Source organism: Morchella sextelata (genome assembly GCF_020137385.1).
Source record: "Morchella sextelata strain SCLS chromosome Unknown scls_24, whole genome shotgun sequence".
Lineage (NCBI taxonomy): Eukaryota > Fungi > Ascomycota > Pezizomycetes > Pezizales > Morchellaceae > Morchella > Morchella sextelata.
In genome coordinates this window covers 842390-862956 of record NW_025408639.1, presented here as the reverse complement: position 1 = coordinate 862956, position 20567 = coordinate 842390, and the positions used below count along the sequence as shown (strand labels likewise).

The 20567-nt window shown below is 47.6% G+C and overlaps 5 protein-coding genes across 5 annotated transcripts; 3 read left to right on the top strand and 2 right to left on the bottom strand.

The window, feature by feature from the left end:
• Positions 1–753: 753 nt before the first annotated feature.
• H6S33_007777 (uncharacterized protein) lies at positions 754–2036 on the bottom strand (the record flags this gene model as incomplete). Its single annotated transcript, XM_044839127.1, has 3 exons — positions 754–1536; positions 1596–1852; positions 1910–2036. 3 exons carry the CDS (start codon positions 2034–2036, stop codon positions 754–756), a joined length of 1167 nt encoding a protein of 388 aa, XP_044688650.1.
• An 819-nt stretch (positions 2037–2855) lies between these two features.
• H6S33_007776 (uncharacterized protein) lies at positions 2856–5873 on the top strand (the record flags this gene model as incomplete). The annotated part of the gene is made up of 8 exons (XM_044839125.1): positions 2856–2893; positions 2964–3073; positions 3148–3473; positions 3527–3791; positions 3859–4777; positions 4838–5346; positions 5414–5477; positions 5576–5873. The coding sequence occupies 8 exons, from the start codon at positions 2856–2858 to the stop codon at positions 5871–5873; spliced, it is 2529 nt and encodes an 842-aa protein (XP_044688649.1).
• Positions 5874–6188: 315 nt separating this feature from the next.
• H6S33_007775 (uncharacterized protein) lies at positions 6189–7277 on the bottom strand (the record flags this gene model as incomplete). Its single annotated transcript, XM_044839124.1, has 5 exons — positions 6189–6335; positions 6414–6436; positions 6535–6885; positions 6987–7142; positions 7253–7277. 5 exons carry the CDS (start codon positions 7275–7277, stop codon positions 6189–6191), a joined length of 702 nt encoding a protein of 233 aa, XP_044688648.1.
• A 4617-nt stretch (positions 7278–11894) lies between these two features.
• Positions 11895–12116, top strand: H6S33_007774 (uncharacterized protein; the record flags this gene model as incomplete). Its single annotated transcript, XM_044839123.1, has 1 exon — positions 11895–12116. One exon carries the CDS (start codon positions 11895–11897, stop codon positions 12114–12116), a length of 222 nt encoding a protein of 73 aa, XP_044688647.1.
• A 2647-nt stretch (positions 12117–14763) lies between these two features.
• H6S33_007773 (uncharacterized protein) lies at positions 14764–16298 on the top strand (the record flags this gene model as incomplete). Its single annotated transcript, XM_044839122.1, has 3 exons — positions 14764–15263; positions 15319–15576; positions 15635–16298. 3 exons carry the CDS (start codon positions 14764–14766, stop codon positions 16296–16298), a joined length of 1422 nt encoding a protein of 473 aa, XP_044688646.1.
• Between the last annotated feature and the right edge of the window lie 4269 nt (positions 16299–20567).

Genomic DNA, 20567 nt, shown 5'->3' with positions numbered 1-20567 from the left:
CACATCCGAACGCCAACTAGTACTTGGCTGGCTGCATTGTATGTCTGAAGTCATATTGTGTTTCCACAAGGCATGGGTTACTGAAATAGGCTTCTTCCGAAATCTAAATTTCCATCAACTCATCCTTCTACGAGTGGAATTTTCCTCCTAGAGAAGATCATCATGAAGAACCTTTACTAATAGAACCCTGGCCTTGTTAACAGGGAAAGAATGAAGGTGGCATTTCACAGCATGTAAGTACCTATCGCCTGCTCAGAAGCTGATGCCTCGGCCGCGGCGCCTAAAGGGTTGTTGTGTTATACTGCTCTTTCCTTTTTTCTGAATTTCCTTGAGCCGAGAACCGATCCTAGGTGTTCCCTCGAACTCTAAACTTGACCCATGGCCGTGGTGATATGTATGAGGCTCCACCCATCCTTGGCGTTGATTTATGGCCGTATTTTGGGACATTTGGAGTAAAAGAAGGAAGGGTGCATTTTTAAGCAACATGGATGGTGCCAGTAGTAAACTTTTGGAGGAAGAATAATGATTAGGGTCCGTCCATGGTAACAGCTTAAGTACTTTATGAATTGGTTTGATTCTAGAAACAAGATTGCAATTAATTTAATAAATTAATAGCTACTTTATAGGCCTCCCCTAGCCGCGTACTTCTACGACACTGAAGTCCTGGCTGCAAGTGCATGCATAAAGTGCATGCACTCAAGTAGGTACTTCTCTATATAAGTGCTACCTTTTTCAAATTGATATCCGTTGTAATCACAATAAAGCTTGCGCAATGTCTCTGGAAACTGTCCACAATCCTGCGGCCCTCTCCTCCTTGTGTCCTCCGAGAAACAAAACAGCAAAAGGCCATGCATGAAGACTTTCATCCTCATGACAGGTTACTGGCCCTATTCTCTCCAACCTTTTGGCCATTGTTCGAATACTCTCACAGAAAACTTCTTCGGAACCGTAATAGTAATGCATCCCTTTGGTAGGCATGGCCCTCTCCCACCACAGCGTATCCATACAGCACCCGGGAGATATAAGTGGATCATACACTCTGTGAAGACCAGCATATTGCCTTGCGAGATCATGGAGCTTTTCAACGTTAAGATAATCCGTAGAAGTGTTACGATTTAGTTCAGAAACCAAATTAGTCCATGGCGATATAAGTGTAGCCAAAGCTGGCTTTTTGTTTGGATGTTGACTTGCCAGACTGAGCAAGAGACTGAGAGTAAGAGTTCCTCCAGCACTGTCCCCACTTACAACTATTTGACTAGGATCGCCGGCGATTGAAAGAACGTAATTATAGCCAACAAGCATTTCCCCAAGCTGGTGCGGATATGTTTGCTCTGGAACAAGCGTATATTCCAGGGCAAATATTGCGGGATTCACGAATCCGGATTCCTTAAGGATTGATATCCAAGTAATCAAGAATTCGAGGTAAAAGTAAGACGAACCCATCGCAAAACCTCCGCCATGAGAATAATAGATAAAGAGATCAGGTTTCTTGTCTCGGTCTTCAACAATCCATAGTCCCTTCAACCCATCTTCAGCCTGATATCAGACGTCAGCACTAATTATTCGAATTATGTCTACAGATGGTCTCGGCTTACGCGATGAACCTCGCTCCATATTGGACGCGCAAGTTGCTTAAAGTATCCATGGCGAAACATCCTGAATCTTAGGAACGGTAGTGTAACACCCCTCGTGAAGAAAACCCGGGTGATTCTGCTTGGTATGTTGGAGAAAGCATAGCGCATGCAACGGACAACTAGGTCCTGGAATAGTGTCGTTCGCTGTGTGAATGGCAACTGATGTTTTTTAGCGGTCAGGTACCGTTCCCGTACAATATCCACCGGTAGTTGAAGTACTGGTAGACGTTAGCTTCGTTCTGCGGTGTTCACGAAGATCCGCGGCCGCAACTCACCAAGGAACGGAAGTGCTTGGATTGCACAAATAAGTGTATCCAGAAGCCCGATGTCTCGCAGTAGATATATAGCTGCGAAGCCTAAAAAAACAATGATATCTAACCACGAAACGGATCCTAGGAGCATGTTGGTACGTAATTCTGTGGCACTGGGGTTGTGGATGCCGACGACATACGATCTGGCGATGATTGCCGCCCAGCCAAATTTTGATATCTTCAACAGTGTGTAGGTGCTACAGACCGAAAAATTATTGACCTAAGTTTCTTTTAAGAATAGCTACCTGGGTGAATGAGCCCATATAGCACGCAGAGTCAGTGTACCTTTATTGAACGAGGGTGATACTTCATCCATAGAGCCATTGGCTGTATGTAAGGGATTGGGCAGTGTGAATTGCAATATCAACAAGAACCCCCTCGCATAGGCATGTCGTGAAATATGAACCTACAGGAACCTTACTACCTGATGGTAAGAAAGTTGAGCCACGGAACCTGGTAGTTTCTATCATTTCTACAATGTGGCCCTAGCCACGAACCCTGAGCCCTAGCCGAGGACGTGTGAGTAACAATTGAAGTAATTGAATCATATATGGCACTACTGTTTACGGCGGGTAGATTCAAATATTAGGAGTAGGTGAAGAGAAGAGAAGCCACCACCTTGAAGAACTGCCGGCTTCATACTTTGGGGACTTGCTGTTCGTGCATCTAGTGGTTTACTCCGATTCGGTGCAAGCTCATCCGTTTTCCCCCAGCCTCCATGCTCCGCACCTCACCACCACGACAACTTTATCAAAATTCACCAACCTACCCAGCACATCACCAGCACACAGTCAATTTTTCTTCGAGTGCTTCAGGATCTCAAAAAGCACTATTTGCTCTCCCCTGAGCGCCTCTTTCACGTCATCCTCCTCTACATTCACCCCCAAGCGCACGTGCGGCTCACATAGACATGGCAACGACACAAGAGCAGTCAGCGAACGGGTTAAGGTAAGAACTCACTACATAGACGTGTAATATCGGTGTCTCTGGCTGAGACTTTCTCTCTGACTGTGACTAGCTCGATTCCGCTGCCTGAGATACCTGTCAAACTCCGGTGCACTATTTGCAGCGAGCTTGCACGTGGCGCCTCTCGTCTACCATGCTGTGAACAGCCGATTTGTGAAAACTGTGGGTAATCTTTTTTCTCGGAATTGTTTTAGAAGAAATTTTCATCGCTGACGTTTTTCGCTTTACGTACATAGGCCATGCGAATCTCCCGACTGAGTGTCCCGTTTGTGACCACACTCCGCTTAGCCCAGACGACTGCAAAGCAAATATTGCCCTGCGAACGACGGTGGCAGTTTTCCTACGGACTCAGGAGAAGAAGCATAATCTGATGTTACAGAAAGAACAAAAAGAGAAGACTAAACCCGTAGAGCCCAAGGTCGAGATTAAGGATGCAGAGCCAGAGCCAGCAAAGGCTGTACAGGCGCACGTGTCTCCCATGCAGAATCCATTAACACCTCCGCAAGAGGCTGAGGAGACTGCTCGGGCAGAAGGTACACCAGTGCTTCCGCATGTTTCGCAGGTTGGTTAAAACTGTTTCTTACCAAAATGTCCGATATGACTAACCGCTTCCAGGAATCCACGGAGGCAGTGAATGAGACGGGGGTGGTGAAGAGTCTTACCGAGACAAATCCACCTGAAGTCCAAGCAGCAAATGGCTTTGTTGGCCAGCAGAACGCTTGGTTCGGTCAACAGGACCCCAATCAGATGGAGCAACAGATGCAACAGATGTTCCCCGGGCAGGACTTTTCAGGTCCCAATGGATGGAACATGTATAACCAAATGATGCAAGGAATGCATCATGAAGGTTGGATGAACGGATATGGGAATTCCATGATGGGTACGTCAAGCTACTTACTCCCGTAATCGTTAACGGGCACTAATATTTTCTTTTCCTTTCTTTTAAGGTTATGGTATGAATTCGGTCGCACAGGGAGGAGGATATGGTGGAGGAAACTTTGGGGGCATGGGAATGAATGGAGGAGGGTTTCATAACGGGCATGATGGAATGGGATGGGGCTGGAATGGACAAAATAATGTGGGATACAATCCCGGAATGGATGGTACTCGTAATGGTGGATATTATTCTGCTGCAACTGCTGGTGGATATAATCACCAATCTCACGGGAATCTTCAGATGCCCACACAGCAATATCAAAATCCTCATTTCCAGCGGCAACAGCCTTATCAACGGGGTCGTGGTGGTTTTGGTAATGGGTCACGCCCTTTTCTTGAACGCCAGCAACAGCAGGATTTTCAGGATCAATTTCAACAACAGTTACAAGGTATTGATGAAGTTCGCGCTGCTGTTGTTGGCACGTCCGTTGATGAGAAAAAAGGAGAAAAGATTCCTGTTGTGTCTGGAGATCCTGAGAATATAACTGATCCCAACGATGTGCCTACTGATACTGCTTCTACTGTTTTGGCCGGGGCGGATCTTGCTCCTGAGGAACTTGCAGACTCACAAAATTTAGCAGTCCCTGTGAATCCTGATATGGCTCAGTATTTTACCCCAAATGAATTTAGAGGTCCACCAGGCTTTCAACCGCATTTCCCCGTGGGTCCTCGTGGGGGCCCTAGGGGAAATTTTAGAGGATCATATCCGACAGGCAGAGGTGGATTTTATAGCGTTGCACCGTCCCCACCGGTTATTGGAGATGCAGAACCCGATAAAATACCTGGTGTAGGATTAGGTGTTGAAGGTGCGCCTACTGGCCCCAAAGCCCTCCGAGAAGGTATCCCCCCAGTTCGGGCCGGAATACCTATTAGGGGAGGAGCATTCGGTCGCGGAAGAGGTGCTTACGCTGGATCATCATGGAATAGAAGGTTTGTATCATTTCCCACCAATATTCCGGAAACGTTCTGATAATATGGGGTGTGAAACAGTATGTCACCAGGGCGTGCGGGACCATTTTCTAGATCTAGATCTAGAGAAGGGAGGCGTCGATCGAGTGCTACAGGCCGTGATAGAAGTAGAGACCCTAGTCGCGATCGTCGTAGAAGATCCAGATCCCGGAACCGGGACCGTAGTCGACACCGGAAGCGCCAATCTCAAAGTGTTGAATCTGAATGTGACCGCCGCGGACGAACGTTAAACCCTGACACTGAAGAACCAATCTCGCCTATTCTAGTTAAGACGCTCACCGATGTTTCTACCGCTGAACAGGACAATATAGATAGTACTCAACAAAGCTCCACTGGCAGGGTAAAGAGGTCACGCGAAGAGTCTGCTAGCAGAGAAAGATTACGATCTACCTCAAGGTCTCGGAGCAAGTCGCCAAGCGGGCATCACAAGCGCAGCCGCAGACACAGAAGATCTAGCCCCGTCACAGAGAGAGACAGAGATAACAGGGACAAAGAGCCCCGAGATAGAGATGGTAGGGATAAGGACAGTAGTAGGCACCACCGCCGAAGCCATAAGCATAGGGGCAGTAGAAAACATCGTTCCCGCTCACGTTCCAGATCTCCAAAGAAGGACGACTACCCAATTGATGAAAAAACTACCGCTTCACGGGATGCCGATGGAGTAGACAGCAGGAGCAGGAGAGACTCCCGAGAAAGAAGGCACAAGCGAAGGAGTAAGAGAGAAGATAGTCGGCATCGTTCTCATCGTCACAAGTCTAGCAAACACGATCGCTACGATAAATACGACAACAAAGATGATAAATATGACCGAGATGAGAAATACGATAAAGACGAGAAATATGACCGAAGAGAAAAGCACGAAAAGACTGAACCGGAGGCTGCCACGGAGAAAAAGGTTGAGAAAGAACGACACTCAGAAAAAGATGCGGACCGAAAGACAACGAAAGATTCACGGTCTAGAAGAAAGCCATCATACAAATACGAGGACGAGGAAGACCTCGAGCGGAGAGCGGAGAGAGACCGCGAGGCAGAAAGATGGGGAGGGGTCAAAAAGTAAAAAAAAAAGTATTCATGTGTTTTCAATGTTTTCACCATCTTTCTCTAACCTTTTGGTTGAACATTAATATCTCTCCATCCTTTCCTCTCATACACTGCGGTTGTCTCCACTCAATCGCTTTATTGTATTCTCGTCCCCTTTTCATACAAACTTGGAATTAAATTGCTTTCCAAGTCAAGATATTCTCTTTAGATGGGTGGTTAGATTCATATTTTCCTATTTTTGGCGGTAACCAGCGCGTAAACAAACCCCGGTAGGAGAAAGGGCTGGTTTGTAGGAATAGAACAGAAGGAAACGCATGCATGCATCTAGTACTTAGTTCTTCTGATAAATAAAAATGACCCGTTTGAGACTGGTATCTAATTTTTGCAAAAGACTAAACCCGATTGCTTCCAAGATCGATTGAAAGTCATCTGGGCGAATTTCGAGTTTTTTATAGTTCCCTTCGAGGATCTTATTCTTCTTTACCGCCCGCTTGTAAGACTCCCACTCCTGGGGTTCAAGGATAAAGTATCCAGATGGACGCAGAGACAAGTATACCTTGGCAAAGAATGCTCGTAATCCTTTAATCGTGAGCATAATTAGTAGGTACAGCCCGGAAGAGTTACGCAGGGAAAATCCGGGGGGGGGGGGGGGGGGGCAATGTTCCTTTATCGCTTACCTTCATCCAAGCCCTGCAGGTGAACCCATTTAACCATGCTTAGAGCGAGGATCACATCGTAAAACCCCGGTTCCAAAGGAGGGCTCGTAGCCCAGTTTTCACAGCGGAAGGCCACGTTAAGGGGGAACTTTGCGGGGTCGAGATCCTGATGGTAATTCCGGTGCCCATGCTGCAGTACCGACGAGATCGGAAAATAATTATTCCGCTCGACCTGGCTAGGTTCGGCTGGGGCAGACTCTCCATCTACTGGGGCAGTCCTGGAATATCGCAATGATAGATGCGATATCGCCTTTTGAACCAGTTCTGGATCGATATCGACACCGGTTACACTTGCCGGAGAGAACGAAATGCCTTTTCGTTTTCACTCCCATGCATAATCGTCAGTTCCCATGACTTTTAGCTTTGCCGCTGGCTAGCATGGAGGGCTTGGGTTTGGGGGGAGGTTGTGGTACCCAGATGCACAGCTATCGCCCCATTGTTGCACCCTATATCCAGGATGTCCTTGCCAGTAAACAGATCTGGAGAAGAGTTGGCGAGGGCTTGCAGGCGGTAATCGATAACGTGCGGGGCACGATTGAGACCATCGTGTCGACTGGCACCTTGGTAGCCTAGCAGTGTAAAGTAAATATTTGTCAGCGTCTAGGTCAGGGTATGGCGCATGTGGAGAATTAAGGGTTCACATGAGGGCAATGCTCTTGTGGCGATGATAATGGCATACCTTTGTAGTTCCCATACTGAGCCATTGTTTCGTTTCTGCTTCTGCTGCTGCTGCCCACCTGTTTGAAGTAATCGTAGCTCTGTTGTTGTCTATCTCCACGCTAAAAGTCCAGCGACGTCCGAAGAAGCAACAAGCGAATGGGTTAGGGTTCGGATAGCTAGCGTCAGGCTGGTCCAGTCTGAAATGCTTGTTTTTTGGCGGCTTCTTCCCCGCAACCTTGGCACGGAGCGGCTCCGGCCACCGGAGCGCTAGAGGACCCTCCATGTCCAATCCAGAATGATACACTAAAACGTTGTGGGACGTGAGGGACGGTGAGACATCCAACGCCATAGACTCGAACTCACCGCAACGAAGAAACAAAAAAACAAAATAAAAAAAGTACTTGATTATGAGCCCTTCATTCAAGTCATCACAATGTTGTGATTGGACGGAAAGCTTAGACTCTCCTGCACAGATTCCACAAGCGAGGATGTTCCTTGAATCGCACCTATGACAACTCATTTAATTAAGTTCATAGCTACAAAACAATAAAACCCCGATTCGAACGCTTGTGGGATGCATGATCACTCGTTCGATATTCTTATCTTGTCTCTGATGCATATGTATGTGGTCTTTGCTGCCCCTCCTCAACCTGGTCCATCACTTCACATACTAATAAGTAGATCTGAATCAATTACAGGAAATCGGACCTTCAAATAAACGACATACATGTACCCAGCAGGCGGTTACAATATCAACAGAATCTTCAAAAAAGACTCAGTGCACAAGAGTTCACTGATCATGATTCTGTTCGTTGCATGTCGGGCACTGCTTTCTCTCTGCCGCCGCCACCTCCACACGTGGCACAAGAGACAGCGGAAAAACCTGCCCCACTGGAAAACTGCGGCCTGTCATGGATTTCTCCGACGCAGGTTTCCGTTGCTGCTTTTGTTGTTGCTGTCGGCCGAATCCCGGCTCCATTCGAGACAGGCGGGGCGGGACATTTGTAACCGAAAAAAGAAATTGAATTGCAGAAAAGAAGCTCGGATCCGGAGTGAACTCCTGAAGTGATCGACAGGAACGTAATTTTGAAAGCGAAGGTAAAAAAGGGATTACAGACGTGGCTCTCACATATATCAAAAGAAAAAACCAAATTGTGGTCTGATCTTTGAGTTTCGCTTACCCGTGCGCTTTTGAGAGGATGCCCTTCAAGCTCCTAAGATCTCCAATGCTGTTTAATTGGCTTTGTTCGAAACTCTTAATGATGTTGAGCTGTCAGTCTTGGCTAGCCAGCTCGTTGCGGGTACTGTTATGGGTCAATGATACCGTCGGTCAGAGCCGACAACAACATTGAGATTCAAGTCGGGTCTAGTGGAGGACGAACCACCAACACCCTGGCATCATCCCCCTTCGCGGAGTTCAGGGGAACTGCCGATGCTGCGAGGTGAGGGATTTTCCGATTATTCTCAGAAAGATACGGACGGCACTTTTTACTCGACGTGGAACAGGGCTAGATGCGCACGCTGCCATTCCCATTACCGGGAAAGAGGCCATTTCCCCTTATTGCTGCAGCGCTAGACACGGGTAAGACAAGCCCTCCATCGCCTAAACCTGGGTTTCGTCCTCATCATTCGTCATTGCTACACCTGGAAATCCTCCAGAAGCGGCGTTGATATGTGGCCTGGCCGGTATAGGGCTTAAGCTTGTGAAGCATGATATCTGAGCCGCAGATGCTGCTACTATCTGCAGGTGAATCACAGTTGAAGCAAAGCTCACCACTCGAAGCTTCTAGGCCAAGGCGGAGTTCTTTGCTGCTTTTGGAAAGAGCTATCGCTGTCTATCCAGATAACTCTGTCACGGTCAGGTGAACATAGTTCATTACTGGTTACCCTATAACTAGCGAAGAGTGGCAGATAGCTGCAAGTTCCTCCCTAAGTATGTGGAAGCCTTGGATCTTTAGGGTTCAGACAGATCCTTAAGATTAGGTGTTATAATCAAGGAATCACATGCAGGTTGAGGTAGGGGGAAGGTTTCTTTTTTTTGTCCAAGGGTGCTTCTCAAGCCAACTATGGGCGAACAACTATGGGCGAACCCCTGTGGAAGGTTTATACCTATCGACTCGATATTTCACAATTTCACGATCGATAACCGAGCTTACTATTTCAGATAGGGAATCGAGCTGCTGCCTTACTGAGTCTTATGGCTCCAAAGAGGTCATTCCACACCCACACCACAGCTGAAGTCCGATATTTCGGACCGTTGGTGCGAAGTAACGTAAGTGAGTTGAGCCTGTCAAGATAAGCCTCATGGAATTAGAGTGTGAGTCTTTATTATCTTGAGCTGCCCATGGCCACAAATAACTCGGGATAAAGTCACAAGTCCTGGCTCTTAAAATTGGATATATGCAACAGTAAGGAGTATTACAGCTGTTATTGGGGAGCGGGCCGTTGTACCTGCATATATCCAAGTTAACATGAGCTCTTATGGAGGCTAAGTACATACATGTACTTTTCCATCTTTCACTTTCGTTATTTGCTCCCCCTTAAAATCGCATAGATGGTGGACTGAAGATCAGATATTTATTGAATATTGATCATAATACAAGGCAAATTATATGCAAGGAAAGGCTGAAGGGACTTTACAAAGTACAGACCACTATGCGCCCAGAAAGCCAAGACCATGTGAAAGCCCGTAGTTTCCGGTTCGGAACGTTCCGAACACGGCGAAACACACAGACCTCGCGATCTTACGACACCGGCTTGAAAATCTATCCATAGCGGACCCGGGAGTTGCGTACAACGTTCCTAACCGACTAAGACCCGCATAAACCTATATCCGAAATACATATGTACGAGGATGGCGTCAGTCGGGCGGCATCATTAGGCTGAGATCCTTTCGTGTAACTGAAAACGAACCTGCACCACCACCACCACCAACCACATTGGCCTGTGTCCGTGAGCTCCCTCAACTCTCCCTGTATAACTGTTTATGGGTGTTTTCCTGGAGAAGCCCCAATCGCCAAGAGAGTCGCTTAGCTTCTTTCTCATCATCTGGGGAATACCAATTATGTAAGTACATGTATGTACCTCAGCAGTACATGTAGCACTGGTACTGGCCCTCCTCCTCTATTAGGCACAAGGACCGCCGGTCCGTGTTTCCACGAGTACATGTTATTAGCCGGGTTAAAAAAAAGGACTGAACATGTTTGATCTTATGGGAGGGGCCTTTGTCAGTAAGCAGAGCTTCTAGACATCAGCAGCTGACTATATTCTCAGAATGACTGTCTCGAGGTTAATATTGAGCCCCCCAAAGGAGACATGTCACGAACTATTATTTGGCTGCCCCAGTACCAAGCAATTTTTACATGGAATAATAGATGTGCAGCTCCCTCCCCGTCAATTACTTATTGAGGGACAACGACCCCGCTGTTCTCAAGCTCATAATGTCACACTATTAAGCTCTAACATATATTACATCGGCCCAATATGGTCATTTGACGGGGGGAAGCTTCGAGGAAGGAAAAAACCCCGGCCCTAGCGATCTAAATACCTGGAACTTGTTAAAAGCCCTGTAATTCTGAGCTCAGGGATAGAGAAAAGAAATCTGACAGCCGAAAGAAAGTAGCTAGCAGTGGTGACACTAGGACCCTTTCTGTCTTTTGAAAGAGTACATGTAGCTTTCCTTGCTTGCTCCGATCCTCGTGCTATGTGTCGACCGATCTACCCTCATTAGACACCCCCAGCACTACTGTAGTAAAAACATTGGGGACCCCAAAAGTCGCCCCCTTCCTATGCTAACTAACTAGAAGTACATGCCAATGCTGGGGATTTGGCTGTATGAAACATTTAAATGGGACAGCATACGTAAAGGCTTGCGAGTCACACTAGCCATAAGTGAAAGAAATACTCACTGAGGATATTTAGTAGAAAAAGCAAAACTAAAACAAGAGCCACGGACTGGTCCTTGCAACGTGAAAAAGCAAATTCTTCAGGCTCAACAGAGTCTCTATATCCTGGTCTGTGGGAAGTTTTGTTGATCGGCCTTTAGGGTCCGTAGTAAGTACCCTCTACCATCGACGTCCTTTTTGAAATCGGTGTTTCGCTATACGTGGAGAGCTTTCTATCATCTTCTAAAGCTACAGTATGTGCCCATCAAAGACCCCCCCCCCCTCTTTCTCTCCCCTGTTTATGGGGCTTTGCAAATATCGAAAGGAAGGATCCGTTTTATCAATAAACGTTGGGATAGGGTAAGCGGAACAAGAGCCGAAGCGTGTGAAATCCTGGGCATGACCCGGACCAATCTGTTAGAGTTCGTCAGGCCGCCTTGCAAAACACCCATACCGTTCCTACTCTAAACTTCGCTAATAAGAATAGTGATATTGTCGTTATTATTAATAATAATGTTTTTGTTATTGCTATTATATTGTTCGTTGTGTTGCTGTATTATGGGGAAATCCATGTGCGTTTTGTTTATTTGATCACTGATACATACAATACTATTAGTGGCCGCCAACCGACAGCTAGCAGCAACAGAAGTCCTGGGCGAGTGACAACTGCATACATACATACGAGTTGAAATGAGGGGAAAGGGTCTACATTTTCCAGTTCTCGGTTCCATTTTGTACGAGCGTCTGTCTCATTTGCAGCTGCATCCCATAGATATTATGAGGAGAAAGACATTTCTGAATAGTGTGGAGGGGAGAGGTGAGAAGGAGGGGGTGGAGGGGGGTGGAGGAGGAGATTCATTGGAGTCATCTGCCAATGATGAGGTGTCCGGGGAACAGCAGTGGAATCAATTTCCTTGGATCAAGGATCCCCGCCGAAGCGAAGTTGCCAATAATCTTGAGGCGGGTCTTAGCGGGATGAAGCGTGAGCAATCTGCGTAGAGTGGTTGTCCGTCCCGGGTTTCGACAGTCTATTTCCCGTCTCCACACCGTTTCTCTAAGATAGAGCTCGTGTGAAAGTGAAACATGACGTTCCCCCCATGGTTCTTTTGTCTTGGGATGCGTGGGGGATGATATAAATGTAGCTATAATACATCATTAGAATAGGCACGATGTAAGATGTAAGATAGACCCTGGAATAAAGGCACCGACGAGTTGTCCACATACATATTTCTTGGTTTTTATACCCTGGCTTGAGGGAGCACAGCGGTATGCACCGCAGTATTAGGTACCACAAATGGGAAGTTATGGAGTGCAGGAAGACCGCGGATCAAGCGTTAGAAGTGACCCTGTGGAACAGAGCGGATATATTGGATTTCCCCAAACCATCACAGCTTATTTTTATTTATTCCAACAACTAGTTTATTTAGTTGTTAATTTTTGAATTTGTTTTGTTTTGCTGGAGCTCAACAGTATATGCTGAGGGTTTCCTTTTTATATGACCTCCTCGGTACTTGCTTTGTGGTGATGAGAAGGGTTTCGTTTCGATCTTTTCGACAGTACATATCTCCCACTCATCCTAGCCGTTATTTTTGAGCTTCGCCGGTTCCGTTTCTGATCATTTTCGTCTTACGGCGTAACCCGACCCCGTGGAAGAGTGTGGATCAGATTCTGATCCGGAAATCTGCTGAACGAGCCAGAGAAAGAACGAAAGGAGGTGAAAGATGGAAGGAGCGGCGGCATACTAACTTGCGAACCCTACTTACATACATACATACACATATACCGAATTGGTTGCAGCACATCACCGCACATCCCTCCAACTAAGCCAACTTGGTAACTGTACGTACAAGCTTCGGACCAGTTGTGGGGTGTTTATTTTCTTTTCTTTTCCTGCTAGTTGAATCATTGAGATTTCCCCCCGAGATATTATTGCCTTTCGATCGTGGGGAGATTTCGGAGTCTTGATCTTCTCTCTTTCCTCAGACAAACAGTGTCGAGCCCCACTCAAAATCAGTCAGTTAGTTGGCGGTCAGTCGGTCAGTCGGTCAGTCGGTCAGTCGGTCAGTCAATCAGTCAACCAGTCAATCAGTCAGTCGTTCGGTCGATACAATCAATCTGTCAACCAGTCAGGTAGTCGGTCCAGCCCGTCGGTCAGTCAAGCCAAAAGAAAACAAAAGGATTAAGGTACGACAAGGTACGAGGTACGTATTGAGCAGTTCCAACTATCAAATCAATTACTTCGCTCTATCACAAGCCTCAAATCCACATAGCCCTTCCCCGTCAAAATATTGGCCCAAAAATAGCGAGGGGGCCACCCGATTTCCTACACTTTGCCAGCTCCGCTAGAGCGGCCTTCTCTACCAGTCTTTCTTTCGTCGTCGTTTCCTGTCACATCGCTGCTGTGCAGTGCAGACGAACCTCTCATTCTCACTCCGTCACCCACCCTCTCACTCGTCTTCTCCACCCCCCTGCGGGAAGGCTTAGAAAAAAGGGAAAAAGGTGGAAGACGAGAAGAGGTAGGAGCAGGAGGAGAGTAGGAACAAGAGAAGATCAACCTTGAGGAATAAGACTAGGAAGGGAAGGTAGTAAAAAAAAATTAAAAAAATTAAAAAAATTAAAAAAAAAAAAAAAAAAGAGGAGGAAGGGATATCTACTACCGTGACACTCGTTCAATACGCATATCCTGTCCCTCTCTCATCATATTCTCTCTCTCGACTTTCTCTCCCCTCTTCCCCCTCCCCCCCCCTTCTCCTCTCTTCTTTCCACATCTCCTCCCACCCCTCCAGCAGGAGTGCAGGTGTATCACTTCCGTTCTCTCTACCCCCCCTCCTCTTCCATTTCCCTTCCCCTCCCACCCCCTTCCTCTCGTTCCTTCCCAAAATCTCGTTCTCTTCTTGTCACGCCGACACTGTTTCTGCAGGATAGTAGTTCCCTCTCCGGGTACCTTCGAATCTCGTTCCTTAAGCTTCGCTGCTCTCGTGGATAATATTTGTTTCCCCCGTACATAAACACAAAAAGTACAACACAAGATTACGGTGCACACGACTTATCAGACCAGTCCATCTGCAAGCATTTTGTTATATTCCCACTTATTATTATTTCCTTTTTTCCCCCCTGGTCAACTTTACTTCGATCTCGATCGCATTCGATTCGCTCGCTTGCCTCCATTGCTCCCCGGTTTCCATACTTGCCGTCTCACTATTGTTACAAAACGATCTCGGAACCTCTCGGCCGTCCCCCCAGCAATAATCGTCTGTCTGCTGCTGCTGCGTTGGTGAGAAAAGACCAATGAGAAAGAAAAAGCACGGTCTTTTTATATAAATATTTTTGTCGCGTCTGGCGAACCCGGTCGCTCACATAGACCAGTGTACTTCTTGCCCTTTGCGCGACGCAACGTTTGCCTGCCTGCCCGTTACCTCTTAGTGAGAACTTATCCTCTGGATATAGGATATAGGATCGCCTCTATCAAAGGAGGCGCACACGCGCGCCGTTGAGCTTTACTGCTTGACATTTCTAACATCAGCTTCCTACCCACTACCCCCGCTGCCGTTAGCCACTGCCTAAATCACACCTCTCCTGCTTGCTACGGCATCTCACATACGCTGTTTTCGGTCACCGACTTGAAAGGTCGGAGATTCGAGCCTGAATGATGTCGCCTAGACCCCCTCCCATCATCTATCCACGGTCCACATTGCCTCCATCATCTTCTACAATGGCCGAGTCGCCTCGACCCATGCCCTCTGCGGCATTTCAACCTCACCACCACCAACTTCCGCCGCCTATATTCAACGACACTTCGGGTCAAGCCGCACGATTTTCAGGCCCTGGTCCGATACTACCGCCTCTCGCAATTTCAAGTCCCGTTGGATCTACATTACCGCAGCCCCTTGTTCAGCAATCCAAGCAGCCCTCACACATTCCTCAACCGCAACATTCGCAACAGCAGCACATATCTACCTCCTCGCAAACTCCCCACAAACGTGAGGTTCGACAAGTTTCAACGGCCCCATATGGGAGCGTCATAACATCGCAGACGACATACAACTCCCCCGCCAATTCCGGGCTCTCGTCGCCGGCTTCCTACAACTTCGACATTAGGTACGATGATAGAAGGTATAGTCAAGACTCAGACCGGGAACGACGAAGGTACGCCAATTTCTAACCTGAATATCTCGTGGTGCTGGGCTGACATGGACTTTAGATCAAGTTTAAGCACTATGGTCCCTTCTCCAACTTACAACGTGAAACGGTCGGTAGAGCACAATTTTGTGGGGGATCAGCAACAGCAACAGCAGCACCAGCAGCAACAGCACCAGCACCAGCAGCACCAGCAACAGCACCAGCACCAGCAGCACCAGCAGCACCAACACCAGCAACAGCAAAACTACCCATCGAGGTACACGCCCACCTCAGTGGAAGATGCAGTTGTGAGCCGACGGCCTAGTCGCCCACAGTCAAGGTCAGTCTTTAGGCCCTGGTAGGTGGCGCCCTTAATTGTCTTATTAACGCATATACAGTCATGGGCGTTATTCAATTGAGGTACGGCAGCAGCCCGTAGCGGCACGGGCATGTGGTTTTGGCGAACGGGATCGACGAGTCATAGATCCCCCACCAATCGTCCAGCTTATCGTAAACGACCCTACAGGCCACTCAGACCCCAACGAGATGCGGTATCCATTCAATGTTGTACACTGCACGCTGTGGAGCCCAGACGGAAACCAGGACGAAACCGCGCTAATAGGCGTGGACAAGCGGCTGACGCGACGGCTGATGGGTACACTGGTCTCATCGCCGTTCGTGGGTCAGGACGAGGAAGGGAAGGAGGGCTGCTTTTTCTGCTTCCCCGATTTGTCATGTAGAACGCACGGTAAATACCGACTGAGATTTGTTCTCATGCGGTTGGAGCCTAGTGATCTACGGCCGGAGGGCTATACACCAATAATAACAGAGGCCATGAGCGAGGTGTTTACCGTTTACACGGCGAAGGAATTCCCCGGGATGCGGCCGAGCACGGAATTGACCAAGGCTCTCAAACTACAGGGGTGTGCCATATCGGTCAAGAAGGGCAACGAGAAGGCGATTGGGGCGCCAGGTGGCAGCGGGAAAGATGAGGGGAGCGGCGATGATGACGCTTCGCCTTCAACAGCGGCCGGGAAGCCGAAACGGAGAAGGAAAATGTGATTTTATTTTGGACAGGCGCCGGGAGAGCGCGAGTGATTTGTATTTTTTATGATCTCAAACAAAATGTGCCATTTGTTTGAAGTCCTTTTTCCTTCTGCAGTACAGACTCTTCCCTATCTTCTTCCTCTTTTCTTTCTTACTTCTTTTGGTCTGTCTAGATAATTAGGCAGGGGAACAAAAAAAAATCACAAGATAGGAAAAAAAGAAAAGCAATATCTGAGCAAACGATACCTATTCCCGGGTTGAAGGGGAAAAGACACATCCGCTTTTGTACGTATATAGTTACGCCCTCACTTGTGTTTTCCGCACTGCTGCGAAGATGACATTCACGGAACCTATGAAGGAAGGGAGGACGATGGGGAAACGAATTGGTATCATGCTTTTTGTTTTTATTTTTGTTTTACAGAACTTAGTTATTCAGTGGTCATGGGCGCATATGGGCGAATGCATTTTTCTTTCTTTTTCTTTTTCTTGGGGAAAGGACACTGGTATATTTTTGGGGCTTCTTTTTTTCCTTCATTTTTTCCCTTTCTTCTTCATTCTTGTAACTCTTGCTTCCTCATCACATCATCATCGCCATCATATTCCTTCTTCTTTAGCAATACAGGGGAAATTTTTATCGGGTCTTTTTTTCCTTTTTTTCCATTTCCGATTCTTTTATTGCTTCTTATCTTATTCTTTAGGTTTAGTACGTTATTGTTTATTGTTTTGTGTTGATGCCGCCGTCGCCCCTGCTCCTGCTCTACTCTGATCTGCTACTAGCTAGCCACTACTGCTGGCCCATATCTGTGTCATATAAGGAACCCCCGGTACTGCGTGTATTCTATAGTAGTATACAGTATGGATGTATGCGCGTGCATCTATCTCACCGGAGGAACAAAGATGTACCGGTGCCAGCTGCTGCCTATCAATCAGCTAGCTAACTAGACACCGGCCTTGTTAGAGGAGGTAGTGGGGTGGTGGTAGTGTTGGTGGTGGTGGTGGTGATAGTGAAGATGATAGCGACGTCGGCCGGCGGCCGGCGACCTCAACCTCAACCCTCAAAAGCTACATTATAGTTGTTTACAAACAGGTAAAGATCACACCCACACCCACACCTACACGCACACACACTCACACCACACACGCGCGGAAGGGGTGAGCAAAAAAATAAAAAAAAATAAAAAATAAAAAAATACACTGGCCCCAGCCCAGCCCAGCCCAGCCTAGCCAGCCACGCTACTCCCCTCCCACCAATCCGATCGTGAACACAAATATCTGGGGTAGCTCCGCCCCGGGCATTTGTGGACGGCCCAGGTTTCTTCAAATGTAGCTGCATACACATATATAATATGTAGACAGCTACATGTAGTTTAGAGTATAATTTGCCTGGCCTACCACCCCCCGGTGCCGGCGCGGCGGCTAAAATGATATATATTCAATGTAGGTTTTTTCGAACGATCAGCAGCAAGGAAGGGAAACATGACCCTACCCTTGCCCTGTCATGCCCTGCTCTGCTGTAGCCTGGTTGGTTTGGTTGGTTTGGTTGTTTAGGGGTAGAATACAGTAGGCCTAGGTACTTTTACCTACCTACATGTAGGTACTGTGAATGCCGGCCGACTGCGGGGAAGCAGAGTAGGTATAGTAGAGTATGAGTAGAGTAGCAGTTGTATGTATGTATGCACTTTATTTCCGACAGCTTTCCTGATGCGGTGTAAGTATAGACGGAAGCAGCAGCACTCACTTCACTTTACTGGGCTCCTCCTCTCCCTCTCCCTCTCCCTCCTCCCTCCTCCTTTTTTCTTTTTTCTTCCCTTTTTGCTTTCTTTTTTATAATTCACATGCTTAAAGTTTCTTTTTTTCTTCTTTGCCTTTCCCTCTATCTCTATTCCCCCCCCCCCCCTCCCTCCCTCCCTCCCCCAGGAAATTTCCCCTGGGGATGTTTCGGATCCTTAGCTCCATGAGTATAATATAAAAAAAACGGCCCAGCCAGCCAAACCAGACAGCTAGCAGGCGGCGGGTGGGTATAGATAGGTACCATCCGTACCTTACCTACGTGTAGGTAGGTATACGTGTAGCTTTTTATTAAAAAAAGAAAACTAATATATGTCAAATCCAATATGGAGCCGCCGCTATTATTGCTGCTGCTGGCTTAAGCTTCCATTGCAATGCTTGCACCGTCTGCCATGGAAGGGAAGGGTTTCCATCCAATCCATCTACCCAACCAAGTAGGAAGGTCAAACAATTAATTAAGCTTTAAACCACCACAACCACCACAACCACCACAACCACCACAACTACCACAACCACCGCCCACTGCCACAATACCGAACTACATAGTCTCAGCCCTTCCACTCCGTTGAGGAAATATTAAGGTTGAGGTTAGGGGGCATAAGGATCTAGATGACGTCATTTATTGGTCTCCGATCATTGACCAGGCGCCGCTTTTTCCTTCCCTTCGAATTCGGCGTCGATAGACAGATCCCTGGATGGATGGTTTTGTAGATAGGCAGATGTGGTAATAAGCTTAGATAGCATGGACAACGTGGCCTTTGTGGCACTAGGCCAGGGCTTTTGCAACTGATGACATTCCAGGTACCAGATGGCCCTGTTGCCTAAACTCAAAGGAATGCAATGCCTAATACTTTCGTCTGAACCCGTATTCCCCCCCCTCCCCCCCCGCAACTGCAGAGATAATCCCCTGAGACAACACCCCCCTTCTTCTGTCAGCTGCGACGTTTCAGCAGGCGAATGTCAATGTCGATTAAAAGCTTGACCGGCGCGGCCGCGGTCTGCTTAGAGATTCCACTGCTGTGCCGATCTTGTCTAGAACGGTAGTTTTTTGTAAAAATAAAAAAAAAAAAAAAGGACCACCGGCAGGTACAGTCAATAAAGATCTTTTACGGTGCTGATCTTGTCTAGAACCGTGGTTTTTGGCTGTACAGGTGGTGCCTTGTAACAAGAAAGACCACCGGCGCGGCAGGTACGGTCGATAATGCATTTGCAATCTGTGGAGTTTTTTTTCTCCTGATTGTTTCGTTCCTGAAGGAAGTATAGTGCTTTCGGTACTTGCAATATGTAATAATACCTAGACAAAATGCCTGGTTAGTCAGTAGGGAGAATCCAGATGCGCAATAGCCCGGCCGGACCAAAAGCACGGATCGAACTTTACAGTCGTCGTCGTAGATTGATTGATTGATTGACCGGTTTCGTTAAATCTAAGCGAAAAGAAAGAAAAAAAATCAATCACAGAAGTCTAGTTATGCTCCCCTTAACTCAAACCTCCCGCCAAATCCCCGCGGGCGCAAAAAATCGTGGAATCCTGCAATCCGTCTTGGCTTGGCCCCCGGGACATGAGTATCAATGACCGATTTGACCCCCCGCTTAGTCAACCCAACCAAGCAACGGAGAAACAAACCCTTACCCATTCACCACGCTCGCTCACTCATCCACTCACTCGCAGGTAAGACATCCACATCCCGTGATCTGATTTCCACGAACCAGACCCGGAATCCGAGTGCACATCGCCGACGCGACCTCCGCCGGAAGATTCTCACCCCGAACCGTTGGTCTGCTACATGTGTTTCGTGGTTCCTCATCAACTGACAACAGCAGTACCCGGAACCCACATTACTACCCCTGCCTCAGAAGTAGAGGCTGAGTTTTGAATCATGAATGTTGAAATGGCAAGTACCGTTCCACAGATTTTCCGGGGCACCGGGAACTACCTAGCGCGCTGCGCTCCTTGCCCCCGGCATTTACCCCGGCGAGCGAGCGAGCGAGCGGCGGTGCCCGAAACGTCGCGAAAAAATAGAGTAGACGTGAGTATTTACTCGTGGTTGTAATATATGGCCGCTGCGTTGTGTGTAACGGGTGTGGCATGTATGTATGTAGCTACAGTAGATACAGTATGGGCAAATGGTATTGTACCTACCGGGAGAGAGAGAGAGGTGAGTGAGTGAGTGTGCTGGATTATCATGAACCGGGGTGGGGGGGTGGATTGTTGAGAAACTACATACTCTAGCTACTCTAGCTATTAGGCAAGGGGGCGGGGGGGGGAGGTGGGATCCGGAGGTGAGAGGAAAGGCGGCTGGATTGGATCTGTCCACCTCCTTGTTTAGTTTTTTCCTGTTGGTTCTCTCTCTTTTTTTATTTTTATTATTTGTTTACTTTTCTGCTGTTGTTGTCCTGATCTACATACATACTGCAAGAAGCGCACATTCACACGTCCCATGGCCCATTCCCCAAATTGCGGAGACTCACAGGCAGCGCGTGCTACAGCATCGGATG